Source organism: Monomorium pharaonis, chromosome 4 (assembly GCF_013373865.1).
Source record: "Monomorium pharaonis isolate MP-MQ-018 chromosome 4, ASM1337386v2, whole genome shotgun sequence".
In the NCBI taxonomy this organism is placed as follows: Eukaryota; Metazoa; Arthropoda; class Insecta; order Hymenoptera; family Formicidae; genus Monomorium; species Monomorium pharaonis.
In genome coordinates, this window is record NC_050470.1 from 13,142,731 (window position 1) to 13,158,619 (window position 15,889).

Genomic DNA, 15,889 nt, shown 5'->3' on the forward strand with positions numbered 1-15,889 from the left:
TTGAATACTGTTTTAAGACAAAATATTTAAATAACACATTATGTCAAACACAGTCAACATTCGGATATGTCAAAAATTCAACATGTAAATTTTGGCAAGAATTACTTAGAAATCAGTCTGTATATCTTATTTTATTTCTCCATTTCTCAACAATCTTATAGTCGACTTATTTTATATCTCAATCTACTTCAGTATCTTTTTGATACACATAAAGATTAGAGAAACATTAATCTTTTATCTTAGTTAATTTTTATTAAAAAGCTGGAAACTTGTTCTACTAGCTCTGGTCTCTCCTATGGCTTTATTAATTTATCGTGTAAATGCACGAGATTCATGTGCATGCTAATTATACATTTGTGTGTGTGTATTTATTATTGTGTGTGCGCGCGAGCACACATAGTGTGTATCAAATCATCCACATCACCTGTTTGATGACATATAACCATCTGGTCTAATCCATAGAAACTTGTTAAAGAAAAACGCTACTTTATGCAAGCATACGCTTAAAGTATCGAAAAATTGCAGACTTGATCCATGTTTATCTTTTTTCCATTAGTTTTCAGAAAACTAAAATGCTACTAAATAATTCAAATAAACTCTTTTGGTAAAAAACTTTTTTCCCCAATTTCCCCAACCATTATCATTGCCGAAACAAAGGGTGATATAAATGATTTGATACATTTTGTATATAAGTGAAATACATTTATATATCTTAAACAATACGCAAGTCTTTTATTTCAATTACAGAATGCATTGTACTTAAGATTATATTTCTTTCTCCTGTTTTAAAATATCACCTATGATTGATATATATTTATTGTCATTATATATTTGGCAATTTTACTATCTAATAATAAAATACATAAGTAAGCACATTATGAGGTTTCAAGAGTTCAGAGAGAAAATATTCGAGCAGCTGCATACTTTTTAAATCATTCATTTCTTTGTAGTTCTTTTTAATGAATAATGCAGTAGGTTATTATTATCTGTGTTATTAGAGAAGTTATGTGTATTGTTCTAGCAAAAATAAAGACTAGAGCACATATCAATGTAAGAAGAGAGTGATAAAAATATGAATTTCTAATAAGCATAAATTGGAACAGTGAAATGTAAAGAAGGCATTTATCTCCTGAAATGTTTCTTCCCAATTTAGGCTTACTTGAATTTTTGCTTACATTTTTAACGAGAAATGATAATAAACGACGTCGAATTGAAATGATGTTCGGTTTAATGATTTTGACGTTGATTCGATGAATTATTTCTTGCTAGATTCTGTCACTCTCTTATTTTTTGCTCCAATTTTTATTTTTGTCAGAGTACCCTTATAAAAATGTAATGCTGCTGATACTCTTTTAATATTCTTACTTTTAATATTCAAAATAAGTAATAATAATACACAATAGTTGTTTTCGTATCATGAGCGTAAAGTGCAACTTTGCGCCCGCGGGGGATCGCGCGACCCGAGGGCTGATGCATTCAAGGATGTAAAGTTGCACGTTGGCTGTACGAATGGATAGAAGGAGAAAAGCGGTAAAGATACTGGAGTAGGAAGGGGGTCCAGGGGCGCAGACCCTGGTACGAGTGCAGGGGGCGAAGTCGCCGGGGGGTCAGGGGGTAAAACCCATTTTGCCAAAAATAATTTATAAATAATCAACAAAAAAGAGATTTGTTTACTTTGGCTCCAACATTTTTATTTTTTATGAATGCTATGAGTTTTACATATTTACTAATGTCAAAATTTTTTCATTAGATGGCAATGTTTTGATCATAAAATATTTCGACCATAGTGTTGCTGGAGCCATTGCTTTTAAAAGCTTATTGGAATAAGCGAGTAAGAGAATTTCACTGTAACTCTTTGTATTGTTCTCAGCCATTCATTGAATTCTTCAAAAACTTTTTTATCTTTTTTTTTTCGATTTTCCAGTAGCGTATTTTGCATTACTTTATTGGCTGACTCGATTAAATCAGGAGATATAAATTTATTATCGTTATTTACATTGTTGACCTCTATAATAACTACGAAATTGTGTGAAACACTTAATCATTCGCGACTTGTTACCGCTACGACTTGAAGAGACAGTCTGAAAGAAGAATGCGTAGTAATCTAAATTAGTGAAAAGATATTTTGCAGTAGTCACAAGATGGTGTAATTACATGAATGCTCTACTTTATGCCTAGTAGAAATCCTATTCGCAAAGCAAGGCGTAAAGAGCGTACTTTATGCCTACTATAACGAAAAAATTTTTTCGAAGTACCTTGAACAAGACATTGTGTATTTTATGTTTTCGGGGACGCTGAAACCGAATCTGAAGCACATTTGATTCCATCGAGTCAGGTTTTTCCGTAAAGTGAGAAATAACGTAAAATCTGGGAATGAAAGCCAGCATAATTATAAACAATTAAAACCCAAATATTTATCCAAAAAACGCAAACTCCTAAGCGCTCCCTGGTGAAAATGTAAAATTAGAGCGTAAGTCGAATGTAAAGGGAGAGTAATAGAAGCGTTAACAAACCTTCTACGAAGCGTAAATTGAAACAAGGTTTTTAGATTCAAATTTAACGACCCCACGACTTTCAATTAACCCTAGAACACGCACGTAAAAAAACTTTCTTAAACCCGCTCTGGGATCCTGGAGATCCCATAAACACTCAAACAGGTGCGATTTCCTGGAAATTAAACGGATTTAAACGTTCAAGATCTAATTTTGTTTGTCAGAATCTCTAGTTTTAGAATATCTACATGAAAAAACGTTTTAAAGAATTGGAAAAAAATTATAAACAAAAATATGAGGGAGAGTTTGTGACAAAATTGGAGAATTTATGATTTAAAAACAAATGAAAATATGACTTTTGGACAACTTTAAAGTACAGTTTCTTGAAGGAAAAAGTTCAAATTTTAAGAAAAAAAAAACGTCGTGCGTTCTTTCAAAAAATATAATTATTTTGCATATTAAAAATCACCAATTTTCAAAAGAGGTTTTTTTCGCTAGGCACGTTGTTTTTCAAATATATAATTAAATAAAAGATAAAATAAGAGTATATACACATAAATATATAAAAAATATTTATTAATTAATCAAAATTTAAGAATATTAAGGCAGATCAGCGGAAAATTGTAAACAAACTTTTGCAACATGATTAGTACACATAACATGTAGACATTTTAAGCAATAAATCATTGTTTATTGGTCGTCTTTGCTTATGCAAAAAGCACATCGCTTTTATTTTAGTAAAGTATTATTGCGATTAACATAATCCGGGCGTTTTACGTAACTGTCTATACTGTCTTCGCCGATTAAATTTTTTATTGTTTAACAATTGAAAATTTAATCAGCAAAGACGATACAGACAATTAAGTACAACGTCCGAATTATGTTAATCGTGATAATACTTTACTAAAACAAAAACGATGTGCTTTTTGCACTATTTATTAGGTGTACAACTAAGTTTCCGCCGTTTAACAAAAGTTGGCGCCACCAGTAAGTTATGGTCAAAATTGTCAGATGTAAAACGCCATTATCGTAAGGTTGGACATCTGTCAATAACATAACCTTGAAATATTAGTGAATTTTTATCATTGTAATATATTTTTTTATGTGCGAAAATGTCGAGTTTTGAGCCGAATAAGCGTCATTTGCGGGAACTTTTAATTTACTTCTTCAATTTGAAGAAATCTGCAGCTGAGGCGCATTGCTTGTAGAAGCATACGGTGAGGCTACCTTAAGTGAAAGAAGTTGTCGTGAGTGGTTTCAAAAGTTTAAGAATGGTGAATTTGACATCGAAGACAAAGAACGTAGCGGAAGACCAAAAGTGTACGAACACGCGGAATTGGAAGCATTATTGGATCAAGATTTGTGCCAAACGCAAAGTAGTGACAAGCGATGGACAATACTTCGAATAAAACATAAGGTCCCGTTCTTTCACAATAAATGTTCAATTTTTGATAAAAAACGGTGGAAACTTATTTGTACATCTAATACAAACGTCGGCCAATCTGCTATTATAAGTCCTTCGAGCATATATATATATATATTAGAAAAAATATATATTCTTAAATAGAATATTTGGGTTTTAGTTGTTTGTAATTATACTGGCTTTTTATCCCCAGATTTCAGGTTATTTCTCACTTTATGGAAAAACCTAACGTGATGGAACCAAATGGGCTTCAAATTTGATTTCAGCAACCTGGAAAACATGAAGTATACCATGTCTTGTCTAAGGCACTTAAAAAAACTTTTTTGTGATCCTGTGTAATTATTGACTAATTTATTACTGATCAGTACTACATTTTTATAAAGATAACAATAGTTAAATGTGATAATGCGATTGATAACATTATAGTTAAAGTTCTTTTTTCTTAAAATGAGGATAATTGATAAAATTGATATAATTACTTTAAATCGATCATTAATATGTTTATAAATACGCTTAACATCTTTGGTTTTTAATAAAGTTTGTAGCTTGCTCGAATCTTAATCTCGAGATTGTTCAACCAGTCTCTAGTTTGTAATATAGGCACTGAGTCTCAACTAAGAACCTCAGCCTTAACGACATTTTTAAAACAATCTATGATATTGTAAGTAACAGCCTTTCTTGAAGAAGCCTTTTTTATATGAAACCTTTCTTACGACGAACAAGATGTCAATCGAAGAAAAAGCTCAAAAGCTCATGTATTTGTTAGTTGAGAAATTTTTTGTAATTTATTCAATAATTGTGACATTTGTATAGTCAAGTGAAAAATGAGATAAGTTAATCCATTACAATGAAATTTCAATTGTTTATGTTATGTAAAAAAAATATAATTTTTCAATCACAATTTGCATAAAAAAGTAAGAGTTACAAAATACGTTTGATTTCCAATTTCAAAGATTTTATTCAAAAACAATGCTTTCCAAAAAGTGTTCAATTTCTAATTTAATTGCATCAATTTAATCAGCGCAAGACTATTTTATCAAAGATATACACCTGTAGGTTTTTATTTTGCCGAATTAAAAGATGAAAAAAACAATTAAAATAATCTGATAAAAATTTTTCGCAAGAATATTATTTTTAATTATAATTTCGTAGTTTTCGTTACTATGCAGCTGTATTAAATGATATAAAATATGTATTACATATTTTGAAAGTTATCGATTACACTTTATTTTTTTAAAGCTGTTAATTTTTTGCATTAATAATTTGTTAAACAAGAGTAATAATTTATTACTGTCGAATTAATATAAAGAGCGACCGCAAAAATCGGCCGTTTCGTAGACATCGAGTTTTGATACAATTTTGGTAGTAAATTATTGTATATCATCAAATATTCATCCCTAAAAATTTTGAATTGGGCATACCTTTTATTGCTGAGATATGAAGGGTTAAAGTTGATATTATTTACGAATAAAGGTTACGCCATTTTACACGTCCAACATAAGAAATTTTAAGTTTAATAAAAAAATCACAAAATACTATTTTTGTTAACAATTTTTCGTAGCTCAATAACAATTATGTAATCAGTAAAATATCTCGGTGAAAAAGCTACCACTACTAAAACTATTTAAAAAATCATAGTAAATACCACAGCATTTCAGAAATTGGTGATACCTATATTTGAAATATTGTTATAAGGTTATCGGATTTATAATATACATGTAAGGCAAGATAAAACCGCGTTGACAAAAGATAACATTAATAACATACTCCCGTATATACATGTACTCGTTCAGATACCGCAGAGATAGGTATCCGACATCAGTTAAAAAATATTTTCTAGAAAATCGCAAGTTGACCTCTAAATGACATCTACAATTCTGACTTAAACGTCGATTTGAGGTCACGATAAATTAGTCTTCTAACAGATAAACAAATCTAATCTGAAACATTTTTTATATGAGAAATAACCTCGAAGTTTATTGTGTTGAACGGATAAAATGGCATATCCCTCATATGTCAGTAATAAAAGGTATGCTCAATCTGAAATTTTCAGATAATTGATGTTCCATAATGTACAATTATTTACTGCCAAAATCGACTCAAACTTTGATGTCCACAAAACGGGCAATTTTAGGCTTGTTTTTGCGGTTGCCCTTTCTGAAATAATAAAACATAAATTAAAAATTATAATACCAGATAAAACAAAAAATATTTGCATGTAACACTTTAATATGCAAATAACAAAAATGCTAATATTTTGTATTAAATAGTATTTATTTTAGTGATTGATTTTAAAATTCATCTAAAATTTTAAGAAAAGGTGGAAGTCAAAGAATGTATCATGTGATATGTTTGTACATCGTGTTCATGTGTGGTGGTAATAATATATACACATAGATATATAATATTTAAATATACAGTGTAAAATATTATCGGTCAGAACCGTTAATTAAATATAAAATTATATGTATAATAATCATATGCAGTTTTTTTATCGCATTTGTTTTTTATGTGGACTAGAAAAGCTGAAAGTGATTATTTTTCAGCATGGGAGCTAGCGAAGTAAGCCACACAAATAGACGTTCTACGCAGTTTCAATTTTCTTATAACATTACAAGAAAGAACTTTTACATTTATTGTCGTCAAAGTACGCTTTTTAACCCTTAATTGTTTGACTAGCATTAATTGCTCTAATGTAGCTTTGTTGCTTCAGAAATGGCGAAATTAAAAATTTAATAAATATATTGAATTTCACAAATAAAATATTAAAAGACACTCAATAAATTTGTATTATTTTCCCCAGAATACAGACATTGTAATAATATCGGATACTATGTTATCATGTTTGTTATTCAATGATATCAAATAACACATAATGATATCATAAAGGTATCTTTTATGTACTTATAAGTGATAAATAAAGTTATGATTCGAACATTTCAGTAATGCGATTCTGTCGATATCGTTATACTGTCGTTGCACAGATATTTTACGTGGTAAAAAAGCTACGCATTGACAGTATAATGATATCGACATCTCTTAACAAGTCACAGAATCGCACTACTGTGGTGTTATTATGACTTACAAAAGGACCTTACGGGTCATGGGTCATCGATTTTTTTCATACTTATAGGATTTGAAGATCAGTACTCGGACATCAATTTTCTAAAGCAGTACGACGCGCTTCTCAAAAATCCTCCAGAAAATCGACTTTGAAAATTTCCGATACCTATAAGTACAGAAAATTTTGACCTCTCGTCAGAGCCGCTCGTAACCGAGCGCACAGAGTTCTAGTTTCGTAAGCGCGGAGTCGCTGGTTCGATTCTCGCTCTGGCCCAACTTTTTTTTTAATAAGTCAATGGAGTAATTTTTTAAATCCTATATCTTAACATTTATCAAATTGAAATGCTAATTAATTATTAAATATTTATTCGTTATTTTTTAAATAAAAATTAACATCTTTTTATTTTTAATCATTACTTGCTTGAAAATGCGAATATTTATAATAAATTAAAATTTGGTACAAAAATGGAAAACGTCTTATTGTTAAATGCAAAAATAGTATGTATAAATAATATTGTTCAGTTATTTTATCGCTTACATTTTACGCTGTATCTTTAACACGTTAGTTGGAGTTTACAAGTCGAGTTTATTGTAAGTCGATCCTGGTCGATCCCCATTCTCTCGCATCTAGTCGTGAACAAAGAACAGCCTTGCGAAAAGTGGGAGAAGTAAGGGTTCCGAGAGAGAACTGTGCTATTCGTATTTTAACTTCATTACATGTTAATTTCGTACATTAACTTTCGAAGTGGTAAAAACTGTGTTATGGTGCGGTCAGTTTAATTTGTTAAAATTGTAGAATAACACAGTTATCATGTCAGACGTGAAGTCTATTGATGAACCTGGCCCTTCAATTGTACGAGAAAAGGCACTCGAACAAAATCTGTGCGAAGACAATAAAAAATTAAGTTTAAAAAGTGCTATTATTTATTACGAGCATTGACTTATTAAAAAAAAAGTTGGGGCCAGAGTGAGAATCGAACCAGCGACTCCGCACTTACGAAACTAGAGCTCTGTGCGCTCGGCTACAAGCGGCTCTGACGATAGGTCAAAATTTTCTATACAGATATCGGAAAGTCGATTTTTTCGAGTATTTTTGAGAAGCGCATCGTACTGCTTTAGGAAATTGATGTCCAGGTATTGATCTTCAAATCTTATAAATATGAAAAAAATCGATGACCCGTAAGGTCCCCTTGTTAGTCATTCTACATAAATCATTATGTTATTCTTGTATGAATTATTGAATTAATACATTTTTTTGAATGTAAACGTTTAAACATTTAAGGGTCAAATAACATTTTTGCACATACAACTAGCATCAATTATATTCATAAAAGGTTTTTGTTTAATCTTATTTTATAATACATTAAAAATAATTTTTTTCTTGTTCTTTTTTCTGTTTTTTTTTTTTTCATCATTTACAGTTGCGTGTATGCATTAAGAACACAGAAGTATTGTACGCATAAATTTTTTTCTTAAGAATAGTTATTGTCTTTTATTTCCAATATATCGGTACAATATAATATTCTTTATGGATTATTGAAGAATATATTAGAGCTCCTTACATTAAGTTAATGTACAATGTCAAAATTTGTTAGATATAAGTCTTACTATTTTATTGTCCAAGTATTGTTTTTATATACTTAAGAAAAAGTGGGGATGCGTGACATTTTAATTGGCACAGCTGTAAATACATTTATGTGTAAACATCCCCGAGAATATTTTGCATATTTAAATTGAGTATCGAACCATATAATAAATATTTCTTTTACAGTCCGTGACTATTGATTACACTATATTTGTATAAATTATTTGAATAATAAATATGTACTATAGAAAATATGTTAACAAAATAATGTATAACAAATTATTACAATTAACCCTTGGTAATCACACTTCTAAAATGTTCAATAATAATCACATGGGGTCATTTTGCTCCTAACAACTTTGAACGCTTAATGCACCAAAAGTATGCGCCTTTCGACAACTAAAAGTTCCTAGATATGATTTGTACATTGAAGAACATGTTTTCATAATTTAATTCAACAATTTTTATATTTAAAATAGAGAAAAAGACTTTTTTTACTCAAAAATTTATAACTTCCAATTTTTTATAATTTTAAATAAAAATTTAAGATTTTACTCTTGAGATATGATATTTTGATAGAAAAAACAGTTTGATACTAGGTGTTCCAAAAAGTATATTTCGTAGATTAAATTCGGTGATTTTGGAACAAAAAATACGGTAATTCAGTAGTAAAGAGTGTGTTTTTATTCAATTATAAAATTAATTATGAAGTGATAATATTGATGTAAAAATTTTTTGGCGTCAAATAGACCCCGGGGTGAGTACTAAGAGTTAAAATCATATGCATAGTCTTTTCACTTAATAAGATCAGATAGCTGATATTTTCCAAATGATTTTTCGGAACAGTAAAATTTTTCACGTACAAATGTGATTCAGTACATGCAATTGCGCATTGAATCACATTTGAATTCTTTTTACAGTATACTTGATTAGCGATATACTTTTAAAATACAATTTAATTCGAACGAACTTTGTCTTGTTTAACAAAACATGTAAAAGTATAATTTTTTTTGAAAAGAAATCAGTCAAATAATTCAATTTTCTGTCAAATTGAATTCATTAAACATTTTACTTTAAGAGAAAAAAAGACTAAACATTTTTATCATACTTTTCATATACAATTTAAATTTAAAAAAAAAGAAGACAGAGAAATTACAATTTTAAAGCTGACATTATATCCAAAAATTTGTAGCTTTTAAGATATTAAAAAATTTATTGTTTTTTAAAAACTTCTCTGATGATTAAACAATTATGGTTTATAAACTTAAGAAATCTATTGAAATTTTCATCTTCTTTCGCCTCTATTTTTTAATATTTTGCAAATTTTTAACGCAGAAAAAATTAAAATCTATGGAATTGTGCCATTTCGGGTCAAATTATTCGTTTCCGTGCCATTCCATTTGCGAAGTATTGCCGAATTGCACAAATATGCAAAAATATGACACATGCAGATCATTGATAAAATTAACTTGGTATGTAAGTAAAATTTACTTTATGAATTTAATATTTCATTTTGTATTTAATTTTATTTGCATGAGAGATATGCAAACAGAATGTTCTGATACGCTCAGAAAGTAGGTGCTTTTAACCCAATAGAGATGCCGTTCAATTCGTTTCTGATATATATTTTCTTTTCTAGAATTTATTTAAAATTAAAATTTTTGATACGAAAGAGGGTTCTTCGTTTCGCAGTTGAATGATAAAATAATTTTCGATATTGGCCGATATTGGGTTAAAATTTCAAATTTGCACTTACTTATTGTTGACACAAAGACTTAAAAGTTTGCATAGAGATCCAGGAGCCATAGATTCTTCAAAACGCACGTGATTTTCGTAAAATAAGCGTCGCTTACTCTTGCAGTTACGCTTTTGTTGACAACTTTGTTCCACCCGGCTGTAGATGCGTCATACAAAGCAGTCACAAACACTAGTATGCATGCGGCAGTTTTCGGATTTATATCATTTCCTCATAACAATTCGCAGCATACTAAGCTAATACGTATTCTCGTGTAAGAGGTCCGCTTCTCTGAGAAAAAAAAATTGATATTATGTTAGGAAAGCAATAACTTGTAAAAGTAATTTAATGTAGTGCAATATACTTTATTTGATTTTAAGGAAATAAGAGTTCAAAAGGATTAAAAACAGTTTCTCAGCAATTTAAGAAAAGTAATAAATTAAATAAAAATTTTCCATGTTAAATACATAATATTAGGTGTATAAATTAATTTTCGGCCTCTACATTAAATCAACTACAGCATCCATTAAAATTTTTTTCAATCAGTGGTCATCATTTTAAAACGCCATCTCTAAGCTTTAAAACAAGTTAAGATGGTTAAAGGATTATACCACTGTAAAATTTTTAAAAAATCTAAAAATTTCTTTTTGTTTAAATAATGCCTTAATGTCTTAAAAACAAGTTCCAATTGGTTTTATAGCTTGAAACATTTTTATGATGTTTTTATGAACGTACAATCGCAGCATCGTTCTGAGCATATCTCAGCACGGCCGCCGCGCACACTTAAATCTTGGAATTTCATAGGTAACAAGTAACTTACTTTTAAATAATAAGTTTCCCCAAGTAATTGTAGATGGCACTAATAATTGTTTAAAAGAGGAATGAGAGCTTCAATGTTACAGTTTGGAATATAGCACCTAAGAATTTTTCAAGCGGCAAGACAACACTTAACATAGCTACTGATATTGCAGTTTGTATGTTTAATGATGGTTTATGCAGCATTATGAAAATTATGGAGCTAGGTATCGTCATTGGATCAAATTGCTACAATTATTGTGTAGAAGTTAACGAAATGCGCGTCAGCAGGCCGAACGCTCGCTCACGGACGCCGCAAAAAAGACGCGCTCATCTTCTACATTGTCTCGCAAAGAAAAAAAGGAGAAAGATAAGGTAGAAGGGCAATTATGTGGTCTTGGCATCATGGACTAAAAATTAAAAAATTGAAACCTGAAAATTTTTACGTGTAAAGGTAAAAAATCGGTTTTGAAACTTTAAACGTTTTTCTCAAAACTGAATTTTTGAAACTAGCTTGCAGCATAATTTTAACAATTTTGGTTCAATTTACTTAAAATTTTAACAGTAGCTTTAAAACAACATTCCGCGAGGTACTACATACGGATTTTTTGATCAGTTAAAAACTTTCTATGTTATGAACCGTTTTTACGTCAATTTTTACCTAAAAATTATTTTAACTTTAAATGTGTGCCATTTTTTTAAAAAACATTTTTTTAATTCCCTACGTAGTTCACTAGGTAATTTAATGTAGATTTAAAAAAAATTTTTTTTTTATATAGGTCAACAATTACAGTCGCTATCCTGCAACCCCCAAAGCCCCTTCAAAAAAAAAAAATTGTTTTCTTATGTTAATTCCTGCGCCGCCATTTTTAAATAAAATATTACAAATTTTTTTAAAGTTTTTAATATGCATATTAAAAAGTACATGCACTCGTTTTAATATAAAAAATTTTTTTGACATGAAACAAAATTAAATATGTACCTCATTTTCGTGCCGCTACAGTGGTATAACCCCTTAATGGTATCACTGATATATGTAATTTCAAAAAACAGTAGTAAAAGTCATTCGAAAAGCAGCACCTGAGGCTTTTTTTTGCATTTCAATTTAAAAAAAATTAGCACAAAAAATGAATTGTTCGGCCTTGGGCGGGAATATTGTGTCTTATAGCACGTGTAAAAAATGTTTAAGAAGTTCCAGGATGGAAATTTTGATCTCCAAGATTAAGAACAGTCTGGACAACAAAAAAATGGAAGATAAAGAATTGAAGGGACTACGAAACAAAAATCCTTGTCAAACACAAAAGAAGGTTGCTTTGAAGAACTGGGAGTCACTCAATCGGCTATTTCTATACTTTAAAAAAAACTCGGAAGAATACAGAAAGAAGGTTGCTGGGTTCCTTATGACCTTACTTTTGAAAACAAAATTCGATGCTGTGAAACAGTAATGTCCCATCTATTGCGATTTAAACAAAAATTTTTTGTATAAAATTGTAAATCGGAGCTTAGAATAAAAGATGGATATTGTATAACAATCCTAAAAGGTGAAAGTCGTAAGTTTATTCGGATCAGCCATCAACAAGTACTGCGAAATCGAACATTTACTTGAAAAAAAATGTTGTGTATTTCATGGGATTTTAAAAGTGTTATTTATTACAAGATTCTCAAATCCGATAAAACTGTTACTTTCAAATATTATCAGGAACAAATGATAAAAGTAAGTAACGCGATTGAAGAAAAAAAACTTTTATCGGTAATGGAAAGACAGGTGATTCTGTTACATAACAACGCGTGACCACCCACACGACAAAAACAATCATGGAAGTTATCTCCAACTTGGGTTGGGAAATTCTCCCTCATGCGGCGTATTTTACAGACCTCGCTCCTTCAAACTATAACCTTTTGTCGCTACAGCATCTCCTGCCCGATTAACACTTTCAATTTCTCGAAGACGTTAAAGAAAACATTATTCAAAATTATTTATTTTCATTCCAAGTATTTAAAAGTTGTCTGAAAGATGGCAGAAATGTGTAAAAAGTGATAAAGATTACTTTTAAAATTAAGTAATTATTTGCTTTTTTTATAAACAAATACCAAAATTATCCTAAAAAGGCCGAGAATTAATTTATACACTTAATATTTCTATTTATATCCAAACAATTTTCCAGATTTTTTTATAAATAACGGTTGTAGCAGATATTAAACTTTGTTTATTGAAATACTTTGTAGTGTTTATAATTTAACAAAATATTTTAAAAGAAGGAGTGCTTTGGAATCTTAAAAAGGAAACTTTGATCTTGCCATATATGTAAGAGCGTTTTATGTATACATTTATAAGAAAATAATATCTAAAGAAAAAAAACATTATTTTTATTATTTTTATTAATAAAAAATATATTTTTCACTTAAAAATTCTATATAAAAGACAAGAGAGAAAATTTTTTAAGAAAAATATATTTAAGTATTTCCTAATGATTGACATAGAATTTATTTGTCTCATTTCTAATTAATCATTAAAAATAAATATTTAATAAATGATAAACACAATTATTTAACAAATACAGTCTCTTGATATATCATAGAAAAAAATAAGATGTTTATATTTTAGAGTATTATTCAGGGTCACGAGGTATACTTATATGAATGGCCTTCACTTGGACACAGTACAATTGGACACAATGCAGATGGACACGTTGCAAACGGACACAAAATAATGTACACCATACATTTCTACGGGAGTGCCTCACTTGGACAAAGTAAAATTGAACACAGTGCAAATGGACACAAAATAATGTACATGGTTCAAATAGACACAGTTTACTTGGACACAGGAATTTTGCACATCGTGTATGTGTGTGTGTGTGGCCATAACTGTGGCCACACACACACACATACACACGCGCGCGCGCCGGGGGGTGGAAAGGGGGTCTTCTGCCCCTTCTCCCCAACCCATCGGTAGGGGTGCCCTAGACAGAAGGGTATAGAAATGTACGGTGTACAACTTTACGGTGTACAATTTTGCGGTGTACAACTTTACGGTGTAAAGATGTACAGTGTACATTATTTTGTGTCCATTTGCAACGTGTCCATCTGCACTGTGTCCAATTGTACTGAGTCTAAGTGAAGACCACTCCATTTTTACATAAAAACGTAAAGTTGTACACTATATATTTCTACACCGTAACCGTGCCCCCCCCACCACACACGCGCGCGCGGGCCTTTGGCCCCCCTCCCGCACCTATTCCGTCGGTAGAGATACCTTAAACAGAAAGGTATAGAAGTGTACGGTGTACAACTTTACGATGTTCAAATTTGCGGTGTACAACTCAGGGTCTGGACACGGCCATATGAAAAATTTAACCCTATTTCTACGCCATCTGGGAATAGACTAGTTTTTTGAAACTAAAATGCAGATTTTATTTAGTACCGAATGGTAACAACCCAGTGAACAATATGTTGTCAAAAAGATCTCTAAAAAATATCCTATCCTGTGTCTGAAAATGATAACATAAAGACTTCTAAAAGATAACATAATGATGTCAGAATGTTAACCAATGCGCCGTTTTTTGAAAACAGAAAGATATCATGAAACTGATATTTGAAAGATTTCTTAAATCGGATATCTTTAAACTGCAACTAGAAATAAAAAAATAAAATTTTAAAAAAATTTTATTTTTATTTTTATCAACAGTACATACTAAATTTAGAGGACAAATTTTTATTAATTAATTAAATTTAAATTATTTTATTTTATTCTTACTTGCGCTGGTTTTGAACCCGGGACCTTAGTATGACGAATCTTGTACTCTAGCTGCTACGCCAATTTGACTCATCGATTAAGGTACTTGTTATTTTCTACATATACCTATATGTTATAAATTGACGCAATTATATTATTTTTTATAAAAGCAATTAAATTTTGCAAAACATATTAAAAATAAATAGCATTAATTTATTTACTTATTAATTTGATTGTTAAATTTATCTTTTTCCATAACCTTATATATATATGTCAATAAACTTTAACTATTTAAAGATATCCAATTTAAGAAATCTTTCAAATATCAGTTACATGATATCTTTCTGTTCTCAAAAAACGGCGCATTGGTTAACATTCTGACATCATTATATTATCTTTTAGAAGTCTCTTTATGTTATCATTTTCAGAAACAGGATATCTTTTAGAGGTCTTTTTGACAACATATTGTTCACTGGGTTGTTACCATTTGATACTGAATAAAATCTGCATTTTAATTCCGAAAAACTAGTCTATTCGCCCAGATGGCGCAGAAATAAAGCTAAATTTTTCATATAGCCGTGTTCAGACCCTGGTACAATTTTGTGGTGTACAAAATTCCTGTGTCTAAATAAAGCGTGTCCATTTGAACCATATACATTATTTTGTGTCCATTTGCAACGTGTCCATCTGCACTGTGCCCAATTGTACTGTGTCCAAGTAAGCCACTCCCTATTTATATTAGCGTATTACGGCAGAAAAGAGGATGTGCATTTCAGGAGGACGCGAGACTGACGATCGAGTATTTTGTTACTCAGTTTGACTTGCAGAATTAAAAAATCCAAAAAGCTAAAATGCTTTAAGTGTTCAAAAAATTTTTTGAGATTACATTTTAAACAGAAAAGTGCAAAAAATTATTTTATCAATTTCTTGAGTCATATGAATTAAATTTCCCTCATGCTGTTTTTTAAATAGACTTTTATTTTTATTGTAGAATATTTTTATTATACACTGGCGCAAAAAAAAACGAAACAAAATTTTTGACCGATTTTTAGGCAATCTT

The 15,889-nt window shown here is 30.0% G+C and overlaps 1 protein-coding gene across 3 annotated transcripts in view; it reads right to left on the reverse strand.

Moving 5' to 3' along the window:
• Positions 1–8,365: 8,365 nt before the first annotated feature.
• LOC105839536 overlaps positions 8,366–15,889 on the reverse strand; it is a 206,014-nt gene continuing 198,490 nt past the window's right edge. For all 3 annotated transcript variants that reach the window (XM_036286416.1, XM_036286417.1, XM_036286415.1), the window contains one exon: positions 8,366–10,589. In XM_036286416.1, the coding sequence (XP_036142309.1) occupies positions 10,551–10,589 (39 nt within the window). In that variant the 3' untranslated portion in view covers positions 8,366–10,550. The remainder of the gene's footprint in view (positions 10,590–15,889) is intronic.